We start from the raw sequence: 13,859 nt of genomic DNA, 5'->3' as shown, positions 1-13,859 counted from the left end.
CTCTTGGCTAGTATGCACCAAAGGACCACCTGGGGCCTGAAGCTGACATATATACATACATACATACATACATACAACATCCATCATCCATCCATCCATCCAATCCATCTAATCCATCCAGTCCATCCAATCCATCCATTCATCTACCCACCCACCCACCTACCCTATGAGGGCCAAGCATCTACAAAGGGCAGGCATTATACCAGGTGCTGGAGAGTCAACAAGGAACCAGTCAGGTCCAGGAAACAGATAAATAAAAAGACTAATTACAAATTGTGGTAAGTATAATAAAGAAACAAAGAGCTGAAATAAAGGTCTCTCTGTGTTTAAAAGGATTGGCAAAAGCTGATCATGGAAATATAAGGGGAAGAGCATTCTAGAAACATGTAAAGGTCCTGGTGTGAGCAACTTTCCAGAGGTCTTGCTTCTCTCAGGTAGAGACGAGGCTTGCATTTGGCCTGCGGATGGAGAGAACCACCAGAGAGAGGTACTAACACCCTCTGTCATGACCCCTTGCTCTCCCATATTTTCCTGCCTCAATGGCTCTAGCATGCAGCGACAGGGCAGTGAGCCTGGTTCAGGCCCAGCTGGGTCTAAAGTAATGGAATCAGGCAGCAGCAGGAAAGGGCACTGGGAGATGGACCATCTAGCATTACCTGAAGGGTGGAAAGAAAGTTTGGCCATGGGGACGTCTTGGCATCTGGAGAAGGCCAGAGATGTGGCTCATTTTGTTAAGGGATTTTAATAAGGCTACAGAGGCCTAACAGGGAGGCCTCTCATTCACACTGATTTCGAGGGGACTCAGATGGGCAGAATGCGCTTGTATTTGAGGCTGCTCTCAATATGTTCTAGAATTCTGGCATTATCTCCTGAAGAAATAGTCTTGAATGGCCAGCCTTTCCTACTGCTCCTTCTGTAGCCCGCAACAACTGCTTTAGAATTCTGCTATTTCCTACATCCCTCTGATAGGAACCCAAACCCTCCACCTTCCCTCTGTCCCCACACACATACACATAGCTCAGGTACAGGTGATTGAGCACTTGAAAGGAACAACGTTGGCTGAGTGGGGGGAAGATGTTCTAGAACAGGGACAGAAGATGGGTACTGGGAGCTTTCCTTCTGGTCACCCTTGCTAGTGGGTCATCTGTCATGTATGGAAGGCAGTGGGTTTGGGAAAGGACTACAGAAAGTATACATATTATATTTAGTATTGCATGATATTGCTATTTTATTGTTTTAACTCTAAGGTTTATATAGCAAAATCCCAAACGTCAATTGAGGAAAACTTTATAGTTGTTTTTTGTTTGTTTTTGTCACTTCAACCATTTTTAAGTATACAATTCAGTGACATTAATTACAATCACCATGTTGTTCAACCGTCATCACTATCCATTTCCAAATGTTTTTCATCACCTTAAACAGAAACTCTGAACCCCTTAAGGAATAACTCCCCATTTACCCCTCCTTCAGCCCCCTTCCTCACTAGTAAACTTTTGTCTATGCATTTTGCTTATTCTAGATATTTTATATAAGTGGGATGACACAATATTTGTCCTTTTGTGTCTGACTTATTTCACTCAGCATACTGTTTTCAAGGTTCATCTATGTTGTAGCATGTATCAGGACCTCATTTCTCTTTATGGCTCAATAATATTCCATCCCGTTGATATACCACATGTGTTTATCTGGTTGATGGACACTTGGGTTGTTTCCACCTTTTGGCTATTGTGAGTAACACTGCAATGAACACAGGTGTACAAGTATCTATTTGAGACCCTGCTTTCAAGTCTTTGGGGTATATACCAAAGAGTGGAATTGCTGGGTCATATGGTAATTCCATGTTTAACTTTTTTTTGTCCTTCAGGTGAAAGTTTACAGCTCGAGTTAATTTCGCATACAAAAATTTATACACATATTGTTTTGTGACATTAGTTGCAATCCCCACAATATGACAGCACACTCCCCCGTTCCACCCCAGGTTCCCTGTGTCCACTTGACCAGTTCCTGTCCCTTTCTGCCTTCTCATCCTGCTTCCAGACAGGAGCTGCCCATTTGGTCTCGTGTATCTGATTGAGCTAAGAAGCACACTCCTCATGTGTATTATTTTTTGTTTTATAGTCCTGTCTAATCTTTGTCTGAAGAGTGGGCTTTGGGAATGGTTTCAGTTCTGGGTTAACAGAGCATCCGCGGCCATAGTTTCGGGGGTTCCTCCAGTCTCTGTCAGACTATGTTTAACTTATTGAGCAATCACCAAACTACTTTCTACAGTGGTTGCACCATTTTACATTCCCACCAGCAGTGAATAAGGGTTCCAATTTCTCCACATCTTCGACAACACTTGCTATTTTCTGTTTTTCTGATAATAGTCATTTTAGTGGGTGTAAAGTGGTGTTTATTTGTGGTTTTGATTTGCATTTCCCTAATGACTAATATCTCTTCAAGTTCTTTACCCGTTTTTTAATTGAGTTGTCTTTTTATTGCTGAGTTGTAGAAGTGAAGAAGATACTTTAATACTGACCTCATGAAGACTGTAAAAACTGAACTTAGGCCAGGACTCTGTCTCCCATGGCGTGGACAACAGCCATCTCCTAAGGCTCTGCACATCAAGCAGTATCTCCCTCTGCTAACTTATGGTAGGACCCCCAGGAGTGCTAGGAGCAGGTCCAGCTTGAAAAATGGAGCCAGGAGAATTGGGAAAAGCCAGCTGAGGGGACCAGAGGTCTGGCGTAAACCCCTGGAGTTGAGGCAGAAGATCTCGCTTGGTGGAGCTCTGTGGTTTCCCTGTGCCCATAAGGGGATGTTAATGCTGCAGATGGAGTAGCTTGGGAGGATGGAGAGAGTAGCTTGAATACATTTCCAGACTAAGGGTTGCATGGCACCAGGTAGCAGCTTACAATAGCCACATGATTATGGAACACAGGCTCCATGTCAGACTACACCAAGTAGCTTCCTAAAATCATTTCATTTTTTTATTTTCTTTTTTATTGTGCTGTAGGTGAAAGTTTACAATTCCAGTTAGTTTCTCATACAAAAATTTATACACACATTGTTATGTGACCCTAGTTGCTCTCCTTATACTGTGACAGCACACTCCTCCTTTCTACCGCGGACTTCCCGTGTCCATTCAACCAGCTCCTGACCCTCTCTGCCTTCTCATCCTGCCTCTGGACAGGAGCTTCCCATTTAGTCTCATGTATCTATTGAGCTACGAAGCATACTCTTTACGAGTATCATTTCATGTCCCATAGTCCAGTCTAAAGTTTGTCAGAAGAGATGGCCTCGGGAATGGTTTTAGTTTTGAGCTAACAGAGAGTCTGGGGGCCATGTCTTCTGGGGTCCCTCCAGTCTCAGTAAAACCATTAAGTCTGGCCTTTTTACTAGAATTTGAGTTCTGCACTCCACTTTTCTCCTGCTCCATCGGGGACTCTCAGGGCGGTCATTAGTGGTACCTGGGCACCATCTAGTTCTTCTGGTCTCAGGCTGATGGAGGCTCTGGCTTATGTGGCCCTTTCTGTCTCTTGGGCTAATATTTTCCTTGTGTCTGCGGTGTTCTTCATGCTCCTTTACTCCAGGTGGGCTGGGACCAATTAATGCATCTCAGACGGCTGCTCCTTAGCTTTTAAGACCCCAGACGCCACTCACCAAAGTGGGATGCAGAACATTTTCTTAAAAACTTTGTTACGCCTATTGACCTAGATGTCCCTTGAAACCATGGTCCCTAGGCCCCCACCCCTGCTACTCTGTCCTCAAAGTGTTTGATTGAATTCAGGAAACTGCTTAGCTTTTGGTTTAGTCTAGTTGTGCTGACTTTCCCTGTAGTGTGTGTCACCCTTCCCTTCACCTAAGATAATTTTGTCTAGTTAGTGAATACCCCTCTCCCTCCCTCCCTCCTCTCATAACTATCAAAGAATGTTGTCTTCTGTGTTTAAACCTTTTCTTGAGTTCTTATAATAGTGGTCTCATACAATATTTGTCCTTTTGCAAATGACTAAATTCACTCAGCATGTCTTCCAGATTCCTCCAAGTTGTAAGATGTTTCACGGATTCATCGTTGTTCTTTATCACTGTGTAGTATTCCATTGTGTGAATATACCGTAATTTGTTTATCCATTCATCCATTGATGGGCACCTAGGTTGTTTCCATCATTGTGCTATCATGAACAGTGCTGCAATGAACATGGGTGTGCATATATCTATTCATGTGACAGCTCTTATTTCTCTGGGATATATTCCAAGGAGTGGGACTGCTAGATCGTATGGTACTTCTATTTCTAGCTTTTTAAGGAAGTGCCAAATCGATTTCCACAGGGGTTGTACCATTTTACATTCCCACCAGCAGTGTATAAGTGTTCCAGTCTCTCCACAACCTTTCCCGCGTTGATTATTTTGTGTTTTTAGGATTAATGTTAGCTTTGTTAGGGTGAGATGGTATCTCATTGCAGTTTTGATTTGCATTTGCCTAATCGATAATGATTGTGAGCGTTTCCTCATGTGTCTGTTAACTGCCTGAATGTCTTCTTTGGTGACGTGTCTGTTCATATCCTTTGCCCATTTTTAAATCAGGTTATTTTTTTGTTGTTGAGGTTTTGCAGTATCTTGTAGATTTTAGAGATTAAATGCTGACTGGATTTGTCACAGTCAAACATTTTTTCCAACTCTGTAGGTTGTCTTTTTATTCTTTTGGTGGATTCTTTTGATGAGCCTAAGTGTTTGATTTTTAGGAGTTCCCAGTTATCTAGCTTCTCTTCTGGTGTTTGTGCATTGTTACTTATGGTTTGTATTCTGTTTATGCCATGTATTAGGGCTCCTAGCATTGTCCCTATTTTTTCTTCCATGATCTTTATTGTTTTAGATTTTATATTTAGGTCTTTGATCCATTTTGAGTTAGTTTTTGTGCATGGTGTGAGGTATGGGGCTTGTTTCAGTTTTTTGCAAATGGATATCCAGTTATGCCAACACTATGTGCTAAAGAGACTGCCTTTTCCCCAGTTAATGGACTTTAGGCCTTTGTCAAATATCAGCTGCTCACAGGTGGATGAATTTATGTCTGGATTCTCAATTCTGTTCCATTGGTCTACGTATCTGTTGTTGTACCAGTAACAGGCTGTTTTGACTACCGTGGCGGTATAAGGTTCTAAAATCAAGTAGTGTCAGGTCTCCCACTTTGTTCTTCTTCTTGAGTAACGCTTTACTAATTCCGGGCCTCTTCCCTTTCCATATGAAGTTGGTTATTTATTTCTCCATCTCATTAAAAAATGCCAGTGGAATTTGGATCGGGATTGCATTGTATCTGTAGATCGCTTTGGGTAGAACTGACATTTTCACAATGTTGAGTTTTCCTATCCATGAGCAAGGTATGTTTTTCCACTTATGTAGGTCTCTTTTGGTTTCTTGCAGTAGTGTCTTGTAGTTTTCATCGTACAGGTCTTTTACATCTCTGGTTAGATTTATTCCTAAGTATTTTATCATCTTGGGGGCTATTGTAAATGGTATTGATTTGGTGATTTCCTCTTCAAAGTTCTCCTCCTTGGTGGAGAGGAATCCAACTGATTTTTGTATGTTTATCTTGTATCCTGATAATTTGCTGAAATCTTCTATTAGTTCCAGTAGTTTTCTTGTGGCTTCTTTGGGGTTTTGTTTATAAGATCATATCATCTGCAAATAGAGATACTTTTACTTCTTCCTTACCAATTTGGGTGCCTTTTATTTCTTTTTCTAGCCTAACTGCTCTGGTTAGGACCTCCAGCACAATGTTGAATAAGAGTGGTGATAGAAGGGCATCCTTGTCTGGTTCTTGTTCTCAAGAGGAATGCTTTCAGACTGTCTCCATTTAGGATGATGTTCGCTGTTGGCTTTGTATAAATGCCCTTAATTATGCTGAGGAATTTCTCTTCTATTCCTGTTTTGCTGAGAGTTTTTATCATGAATGGGTGTTGTATTTTGTCAAATGCCTTTTATGCATCAACTGATAAGGTCACGTGGTTCTTGTCTTTTGTTTTATTTATGTGATGGATTACACTGATTGTTTTTCTAACTTGAACCATCCCTGCATACCTGGCATGAATCTCATTTGGTCATGGTGAATTATTTTTTAATATGTTGTTGAATTCTATTAGCTAGCATTTTGTTGAGGATTTTTGCATCTATGTTCTTGAGGGATATTGGTTTGTAATTTTCTTTTTTTGCGGTGTCTACCTGATTTTGGTATCAGGGTTATGCTGGCTTCATAGAATGAGTTTGGGAGTATTCCATCCCTTTCTATGCTCTGAAATACCTTTAGTAGTAGTGGTGTTAACTCTTCTCTGAACGTTTGGTAGAATTCTCCAGTGAAGCCATCTGGGCCAGGGCTTTTTTTTTGTTGGGAGTTTTTTAATTACCTTTTCAATCTCTTCTTTTGTTTTAAGTTTATTTAGTTTATCTACCTCTTTGTGTTCATTTAGGTAGGTAGTGAGCTTCTAGAAATTTGTCCGTTTCCTCTAGGTTTTCAAATTTGTTAGAGTATAATTTTTCATAGTATTCTGTTATGACTCTTTTAATTTCAGTTGGGTCTGTTGTAGTATCACCCATCTCATTTCTTATTCGGGTTATTTGCTTCCTCTCCTGTTTTTCTTTTGTCAGTTTGGCCAACGGTTTATCGCTTTTGTTGATCTTTTCAAAGAACCAGCTTTTGGTCTTGTTAACTCTTTCAATTGTTTTCATTTCATTTTTGACATTCCAACAATCCTGGGATAAAGGTTTTATTATCCCAGTTTTATAGGTAAGGAAACCAAGGACCAGAGAGATGAAGTCACTTGCCTAAGATTTAGTGGCTTAGAACCCAGGTTGATGTCACCCAGATCTCACCCAGAAGGAGAGAAGAGAAACCAGTGGCAGGAAAGGTAGTTGGATCATCTACTTCTCCTCCCCACCAACTCTTCATCCCATCCCTACCTGGGCAGCAGCAGAGGAGATCATCCCTAGCCACTAAGAGCTGGCTGGAATACCAAAAAAGGTAACCATTACAATAATAACAATGAAGCAGCTAATACCGTGTACGTCTTCACAATGTGCTCTGTCTGGGCTGAGTACTTTACAGGTGTGAACTTACCCAGCCATCACAACTCTATAAGGTAATGACTATTATTATTTCCATTTTGTGGATGAGGCCACTGAAGATCAGGAAGGTAAAGCGACAAATCTCGGAAACAGAGCTTGGGTTTGAACCCAGGTCTTACTGATTTCAAAGCCTAGGTTCTTACTAACCAGGAAACACTGTGTGTGTGTCCCCCAAATATGTGAATAAAACTGATGCTCCAGGAAGATGAGCCATCTGTGTCTGGTAGCATCCAAATGCCTCAGGCATCCTGAGCCCCCCACCAGAGCAATAAACCTGTGCCTGGGCAGCAACCCTGATAATAAGGGTCCAGGTGGTCTGGAGAAGACCTTGGTGCTTTCTCTACCCTGTGCATGCTCCAAACTGGGGTTCTGATCTTGCCACTCTTGGGGCTGTTTGGTCCCAGGTGCCAATACCCAGGTTCTTCCAGTGATCTCTTAACACAGAGGTATCCCACAGGTGCCCCTACGTGATCAGGAGCCCAGGCAGGTTGGTGTAGGAAGGCTGTGAGCAGGGATAGCAGGGGCAGCTGAGTCTGCCAAGCTGCAGACCCAAATTTGTCCTTTGTCTTCACAGTGAATGCTGACCCTGGCAGCCATGTTTAATCTATTACACAGTAGGTTTGCTCCCATTTGAGGTGGCTACGATACCTGTAAGATCTTCCTTGGAAGAGACTAGTCTCGGAGAGCTGCTTCCTGGTTCAATTCTGAGCGATAGTCTGAAAACCAAGATTGTCACAAGATCAGATGTACTCAGGTGTATCAGGTGGAACCGAACACGTGTATGCTTGGTGTTGGGAAAAATGGATTGCTGTTTAGGGTGTTATAATCATGGAACCCAGGAAACCTGCAAGGTCTGCTCCAGACCACAGCCACTTCCCTCTCGGTCCCCATTTTCATGTCAGAGAAACAATGGTTAAGGAAGACAAAGTAAAAAGAGCAATAATGGCTGATGGTTTATGTGCATAGATGTGTTGATTCTCACAACAACCCTATAAACTAGACACATTTATTGTCCACATTTTATAGATGAGGAAACTGAGGAGCAGCAAGGTTAAGTAGCTTTCCCAAATTCACAGGGATAGCAAGTGGCAGTGTAGGGGATCAAATCCAGGACTATCTGACCCAAACCAGTGCTTTAATCAATACACTGCACTCTCTCTCGTCAGATGTCCCCAGAGAGGTACCAAGCAATGAACAGGTTATGAGGACTGGCACCTCACTATTATTTTGCTTTTTAAGCACCAAGTAAGAAATTCTGGGTGAAAATGACAGAGTAGAGCCAGATTCCATACTCTCCCTCTCCCAACAAAACCAACACATAATTATAAAGGCTTATGAGTAAAATAAATTACCAGCTACAACTAAACAAGTTAACGGGTATAATTTAAAGCCACGAACTTCAAAAACTTGCAACTAAGGAAAGAAAAAGAGGATTTGAAGTTGGAACAAGAGTTGCAACATAGCATGGCTTCGCTCCTGCCCTCTGAGACTTCTCAGTAATTGAGTGGGGGTTCTTAGCTTTCTCTGAGTAGCAACAGATGTGGGGGAGAAACTGATCAAATGGGTAGAGAACACAGTGCTACATGAATGGAAATGAAGGTCTCCATGGGGGTAGCATTTGAAACCTAAGCATATTCCCTTTCTGGAATGGATTACAGCCCCTCAACTATGTGGAGGAAACCCTTATACAGACCTTTTAAAAGAGTCCACATATCTAAAAGGAATGTATGTTCCCTACCTCGATGGAGCCTGAGCCCTTTCTTTCCCTCATTTCCTTTAGGCTACAGAAGAGGGGAAAGACCAAGAACCCATGGGCCTCGCAGCACAGCAGGAGAGGAAAACCAGCCCACCTCACACACATGGGAGGAGGGTCAGATGTCTCCCTCCCTGTATCAGAGCCATGGAATATCCAGAGGCAGCCTCTCATACAGGAGCAAGACAAAAAGAAATGATATGGTGACCGAGTAAACATCCTCTCACAACAAAAGGAAATAGAAAGGAATACAGCACTTCCCAAAGAGCCCAACCTAGAAGGCAGCCCAAGGAGTAAAAAGAATCTTACCAATGCCTCAATCCATAAAACAACTTACTAAGAACATGGATTGAATAAAACAAAACCTGAAAAATCAGATGATAAAACAAAAGGATAAATCAAAAAGGGAGACTGAAAACCTAAGAGAACAAACAAAGGACTGAAACAACAGAGGACTGAATGAGTACCTAACAAACTCTCAGAGTGACTACTGATGAAAAGGTGGAGATTGTAGCCATTAGAAAGAAGATAATAGACATGGAGGGCAGAGAGCATACAACATACGGATTCCTGGAATCCCTGAAAGAGGGAAGCCAAGAAATGGCACAGATATAAGCCAGAAGAATTCCTCAGAAACGAAAAAAGAGCATACCACGTTCCAGGGAAAGTTGGTACAGAACCCTTCACTCTTAGGAACTCCCTTATTACTAAGTTTTTGAACTTCAAGGAATTCTTTGCTCAAAGCAGGCCAACAAAACAAGTCACTTACAAGAGGAAAAAAAATCAGACTGACTTTAGAACTCTCTACAGCAACATCGAATTCCAGAACGCAATGAAGCAAGGTCTGAGGGACAGAAGCAAAGGAGCATGACCCAACAATGCTAGACCCAGGAAGATGCAGACATTTTTCTGAGAAATCAGGGAACACAGGACCTATAAGCTCTTTTTGCGGGGAAGAAACCTACCTCATAATGAAATTCAGCTAAATAAGGGACTGATTTAAAATAAAGACTCAGGAATGACGAATTTGTGGTAAAACAACAGGTGGTCAGAATTGAGTCTGTTTAAAATTACTAAATAGCAGGAATTATGATTCCGGAATGTGAAGTTTATGTTATAAACTTGGTGGTAATAATAATACAACTAACAAAAAACTGGGAGGTGGCAGAGGGGAGGTGAAGGAAGGGAAAGAGTGTTAACGTTCTCTTCTTCCATAACCAGAGTCAACTGACATTCACAATGGAAACCTAGTTAAAATAAAACTAATTGATTCAAACCTCTTATGTTTTTCCTGACCTCTTTTATTAAGTTTAGAACGATCTTTTAGGAAATAATATCTCTTGTGGTGAAGAAACATTTATTTGAAGAGCAGCAATTCCTTAAGTTTTATTTTAGTTCCTTTTTCCACTTAAATTAAAATAAAATTAAAGCTAACACTTTTAATTAAAAATAGCTAGTATGACCCAATTTTAATAGATTCTACTCTTGTATCCATCCATTGATTCATCCTTCTCTATGTATATATGCAGAGAAAAATGTCTGAAATTAGGTTCACTTAATGCTAATGGTCACTCTTTTTACATGGTGGGAATTTGGGTAATTTTTCTTAAATTAAAAAAATAGAAAAAAGGCCAAGAAAAACAAAGCACTGGTTGGGCCCCTTGGCACAATATCTACAAAGCAGATCGGGACAGGATGTTAGAAATGGAATGTAATAATGAAACCATTGCATCCTTTGGGGACGGGGAGCAAGTCTCCAGGGCATGAGCTGGGCTCTTGAGTATGGGCTCCTCAAGCAGAATCATAAGGCCCACCCATCTCTGGACACTCAGAGCCAGGAACTCACTGGGAAGGGACCCCCCACTCACTGGGTCTGGGAACCTGGAGTGAGAATGCATGCTTCCTCTCTGTGTTTGTCCACTGTGACAACAACAAAGGGCCTTTATAAAATTCAGGCTGGCGCTGTTGTTTCGCATAAAGTACTGGGGTCGTTGAATGTACTTTAGGATGGAAGGAGTAATTACTCAAGATCTGCAACTTGTCCAAGGATTACCTCATGGTCAGAAGTATTTATAGACCATTTTTCTCCTTAAAGCATATTAATGTTAATGAAAAACTACTGTTTCTTTAATCTCAATACACACATGAATGGAAAATACTATCCCAGAACCTAAGCAGGAATAATTTTTCACTCCAGGTACTCTTTTCAGGAACAGTAAATGCTTTGTAAACAAAATGAGCTTAATTTGTGGCAGACATAATTTTAATTGTAAGCTCTGGCCTTTGTCTATTGTTTTAACTCTCATATATCACAATTTTATATTACATTCTACTTTAACAATTATACATTAATAACTATAGACATTATGTCTATGTTCTCAAACATGGCTGATCATTAAAATCACCTGGAAATCTCTGAAAAATACAAATTTCCAGGCCCCACCCATACACTAGAAACCTTCTCAAGTGATTATGATTCACAGTCAGGGCTAAGAACCACTACTGTAGAGCTGGCCAGATGTGTAACTATTGGAATTAGCCATTCCCAAGGTCCTGGTGAGGAGATCACTGGTAACCTGGGTATGCTGCTAGTGGTCACAACTCTCTACAGTTTTCAGTGACTTGGATCAAGACAAAGTAATCAAGCCGATCAAATCTGTAGGCACAAAACTGGAAGAGATATAACATACATTGGATAGTGGGATTCAAAAGAATCATAGCATGCTAAAAGCAACCAATGAGATGAAGTTTTAAAAAATACACGTAAAACTGGCGTTTAAAAAAATAAAACCTGTTCCCATCGAGTCAATTCTGACTCACAGTGACTCTACAGGACAGAGTAGAACTACCCCATAGGGTTTCCAAGGAGCAGCTGGTGGATTCGAACTGCCAACCTTTTGGTTAGCAGCTGAACTCTTAACCACTGTGCCACCAGGACTCCTGTTAAGTTGGCATTTAGGTGATAAATAATCAGTTGCAAGATGCTGGAGACCTGCTTCAATGTCAGATCATACGAAAATTACCAAGGCTTACAGTTGACCTCAATCTCAAAATGAGACAAGAGGATGTCTAATCAATGTGGCAGACAGAGTTAATATGAAAAAATTTGCTCCAAATACATGGAAATGCTGGGTAAATTCCCAGGGGCCACAAATGAAGAAATTATTGGAAGCCCAAGCACAATGAATGGAAGTGGAGGCCAGAGGGCCCACAGGGTCTTTATGGAAGCTGGGTCTCCACTACAGGGACTGCATGGGGATGGAGATGGGACCTTGGATGCTGACTGACAGTGAGAGTCCTGCAGAAAGTTGGGAGCCACAGAGAGCTGTCCCATACATAAAACGGGCTCTCACAGAACTCTGTTTGCTAGCCCAGAGATGTGGCTAGAAATCTGGCCTTCCACCGAGTGCTGTGGGTGGGGAAGCAGTCATTCATGATAACCCAGAAAGGGCAAGCCTGCACCATACGCGTCTATGGAGTTCAAATTTATATTCTGCATACCTGATAAGTTAACAGAAAATGTTCCTCAGAACAGTGGAGCCTGGGGGGTTAGGGCAGAGGCAAATGGGAGAAGATGCTCAGAAACCCACTGTGGGGTCTGTGGGGTCAGAAGTCACATTACATATGTGTGCTTCTGTGTGTTTTGGGGGGAGGGTACTGCTGGAATGACCTTCTATAAGCCCTGGTCCCAGCAAGGCCCAGGCCACCTGCAAGAACCAGAATGCTGAGGGCAACAGCTGAGGGGGGGTGGGCCTAACCGACATGAGGAGTAGGTGGGGACTTACTTGTAATTGTCATCTTCCACAAACTTTTGGAGCTCTTCAATGTAGCGTACGGACTTTAGGTACTTCTGCACGTGGGGCAGGGTTGTGAGGTGATCTGTGAAAGATGGACAAAACCCAGAAGTTTCAATCTCTCTCCATCTATAAGCCCCAAAAAAGAAGTGTAGAAATCACTGATTTTAGCATAAGATGCTTCTTGGATATTGAAACATTCATTCACTCTTTCAATAGTCATAGATGCTCCACTGGGCCAAGCCATATGTTAAGCACTGGGCACACAGGGGTGATCAGGCCTGGGTTCTGTCCTTGAGGAGTACACCCATGCTGTTGTGCCACAGATACCATGCTTCGAGCCTACCACTTTTCCTTGGCCAGGAAGGAGGAGCTGAGGCCTCCACTTGGGGCTCAAGGGCAGGGAAAGATGGCTCCCTGGCCTCCAGAAGAGACCAACCATTCCCCTCTTCATGGCTGACATCTCCTGCCTGGCTCCTAGTCAATCAGGCTCATTCCTGGAAGACTTGAGCACTTGGCTCGTAGTCGAGCTCCACATCCCAACCTCCACCATCATCTTGGGTGAAATCAATGTCTACATGGACAGCCCATCTAGCATTCTGACTTCTCAGCTCTTTGATATCATCTCCAATAACCTTCTCCTCCGTCTCTCTCAGGTACCCATCTTCATGGTCACACTCTGGATTTGGTCATGTGTAGCAGAACCTGGTTAGTTGTTCATCAAACTATTTTCCTCTTCCTTCTAGGCACACAGCTAGATTACACTTCTTAGCGTCCCTAGGAAGTGATGTGTGCCACTTGCAAGTCTGATTCACAGAACCCGCACTTGTATGATTCTCTCTCTTCCTGCCTCTGCCACCTGAATGCAAAGAGTCCAGTGAAGGACTCTGAAGTCATGGGAGACAGCAGAGCCACAATATAGAAAGAGCTTAGTCCCTGAATCTGCTTGGAGGAAAGCTTCCCTGAAGAGTAGCCGAAAAGGAAAACCTGCTTGGACTATTGTGTGAGCAAGAAATAAACTCTTGTTTTGTTCATGATAAATAAGCTCATACTATATTAAGCCACTGAACATTTTGGCACTGCTTGCTATAGCAGTTAGTCTACCCTGACTAATACAACTGGTAACTGCTCCATCTCTAAATCACTAATAAATGAGCCCACTCTCTGACCACAGTCTCTTTTTCTTCCACTACTCCCACAAACTGTTCTCCGATCCC

At 42.2% G+C, this 13,859-nt stretch overlaps 1 protein-coding gene across 1 annotated transcript in view; it reads right to left on the bottom strand.

The window, feature by feature from the left end:
* Window positions 1-13,859, bottom strand: part of RALGPS1 (Ral GEF with PH domain and SH3 binding motif 1) — a 364,308-nt gene that overhangs the window by 62,156 nt on the left and 288,293 nt on the right. Inside the window, exons 10-11 of the mRNA XM_023730758.1 lie at window positions 12,634-12,727; window positions 7,744-7,811 (exon numbers count right to left, since the gene is read on the bottom strand). Coding sequence (XP_023586526.1) covers window positions 7,744-7,811; window positions 12,634-12,727 — 162 coding nt within the window. The remainder of the gene's footprint in view (window positions 1-7,743; window positions 7,812-12,633; window positions 12,728-13,859) is intronic.

Source organism: Trichechus manatus, unplaced genomic scaffold, assembly GCF_000243295.1.
Source record: "Trichechus manatus latirostris isolate Lorelei unplaced genomic scaffold, TriManLat1.0 scaffold00038, whole genome shotgun sequence".
Taxonomy (NCBI): Eukaryota; Metazoa; Chordata; class Mammalia; order Sirenia; family Trichechidae; genus Trichechus; species Trichechus manatus.
Note: the sequence above shows the minus strand (reverse complement) of the source record. Positions and strands in the feature narration are given on the sequence as shown.